General features: G+C 41.0%; 1 protein-coding gene across 1 annotated transcript in view; it reads right to left on the bottom strand.

Moving 5' to 3' along the window:
• Positions 1–1,785, bottom strand: part of LOC105886897 (AP-3 complex subunit sigma-2) — a 59,390-nt gene that overhangs the window by 29,765 nt on the left and 27,840 nt on the right. The window contains exon 4 of the mRNA XM_012804525.2: positions 1,283–1,354. Within this exon, the coding sequence (XP_012659979.1) occupies positions 1,283–1,354 (72 nt within the window). The remainder of the gene's footprint in view (positions 1–1,282; positions 1,355–1,785) is intronic.

Here is a 1,785-nt window from a genome sequence, read left to right as displayed (position 1 = left end):
GGCCTCAATTCCCCTCATAGTTTCACATCTCTTCAATAATACTAACCTTTTCCCCCACTAAGTACAAAAGGGAACTAGATTTGAACTATGGCTCTGCTGACAGAAGTCACAAGACACAGCACCTTTAACACATCTAAGTGTTTAGAGAGGGCACTAAGCAGTCTCTGGAGTTTCCAAGGCCCTCTCGTATGAGAAGGAGGGCAACTCAACAGCATCTGTGAGTACGGGGGAGGAGGGGGGTCTGGTAAGGCCCAAGTCAAGCATCCAAACCAGGAAGGAGGCTCCACGACTCTCCCACACCAGCTGCTAAGGAAGCCACAGAACCAAGCTGGATGGTGAGTCAGAAAACCTCAGTCCATCCCATTGTCCAAACTTAAGAATGCTCTCAGACTGTAAAGTGGCATCTGCAAGCCTTGGTAGTCAATTGAGACTGAAGGTCCTACAGGAAAATGACAAGAAATTCTCTAGACATTGTAGCAATGCCAACGACAATAGATGTAGAGCACTCCTAGCTCATCAAGATGAAAAGATAATAAAGGATCATGGCTCAGTAACTACTAGCCACCTCCTAAAAATCATTCTCTCCCTCCAAGGGCCGATCATAGTGAACAATCATATGGATCAAGTAACCCCAAGACACAGCAGCCTACAGTAAGAACACTGGGGAGAGCACCTGCCCAGGTGGATGAAATATACATGTAGTTAGGGTTAGGGTTAACCTCCTCGCATGTTCAATGTGGGAGGACGTGAAGAAAACAGTCCATGCCATAGTTATGCTAGCAAAACTAATGTGACAAACGTACTTGAGATTACCTTAATTCTGCCTCTGCTAGTCTGCTTTCCTACAGAGTATCACCTGGCCTCAAATTATGTCTCAGATGTCTTAGTTACTATATTACCCTTTAAGAAAGATAAATTTTACTGTTATGTCAAAACAGTAATATGTTAAGACTATTTGCAAGCTTCATCTTATAAACACTATAAAACCATTTATCTCACCTTTAGTCAGGTAGCCAGTGATATATCACTGTCCTGTACCAAGAAATCTCTCTGCAAACAGATGAACCATGATACAGGTCCAGTATTAATCTTATGCATGTTAAAGTATTAATAGATATTAGCAAAAAAGAAAAATAAACTATTAAACTAAATTTATTAAATAAAATAAGCTGTAGTACTATCTCACAGTAAAAACTAGAAGAAAAAACATGAAGGTGCAGAGGTAGATAGAGATGCCCTGGGCTCTTAGTTCTCTAGTAAGTGTAGCTGGGAGAGAATGTACCTTATCCATATGGAAGATTAAATCCAGTTCACACACGTTTTCAAAACATTTGTCCAGAGTCTCCACAAAAACCTATGAGACAAGGAGAAATAGATATGAGAAACATAAACATATTCATAGCTTCATCAATTCACACCTGAAGAGGGCAGTCATGACTATCTACCCCTCAACACCAAGGCCTACCTTTTATCCTAGCGTTAGCTGATAGCTCTACATATTTCAATTTAGTGGGGACAATGTTAGACAGGAAAACCTTCTTTTTAGTATAGGAAGACAACCAGTAGACACACGGCTCTTCCCCCCCTTTATAAGATACTAACATACATACAAGTTTAAGAAAATACAGCTACTTTCAATACTGTCTTTTCTGCAATCACAATGTACACATGTACAAGAAAATTTTCTCAGTCCCCGTAGTATAGTGGTTACAGCGCCAGCCACATATACCGAGGGTGGCAGGTTGGAACCTGCCTGGCCCAGCTAAACAACTGCCACAAAAAACA

Source organism: Otolemur garnettii, unplaced genomic scaffold (assembly GCF_000181295.1).
Source record: "Otolemur garnettii isolate 467f Iridium unplaced genomic scaffold, OtoGar3 scaffold00029, whole genome shotgun sequence".
NCBI classification, from domain to species: domain Eukaryota; kingdom Metazoa; phylum Chordata; class Mammalia; order Primates; family Galagidae; genus Otolemur; species Otolemur garnettii.
The sequence above is the reverse complement of the archived record's forward strand: the minus strand, read 5'-3'. Positions and strand labels throughout refer to the sequence as shown.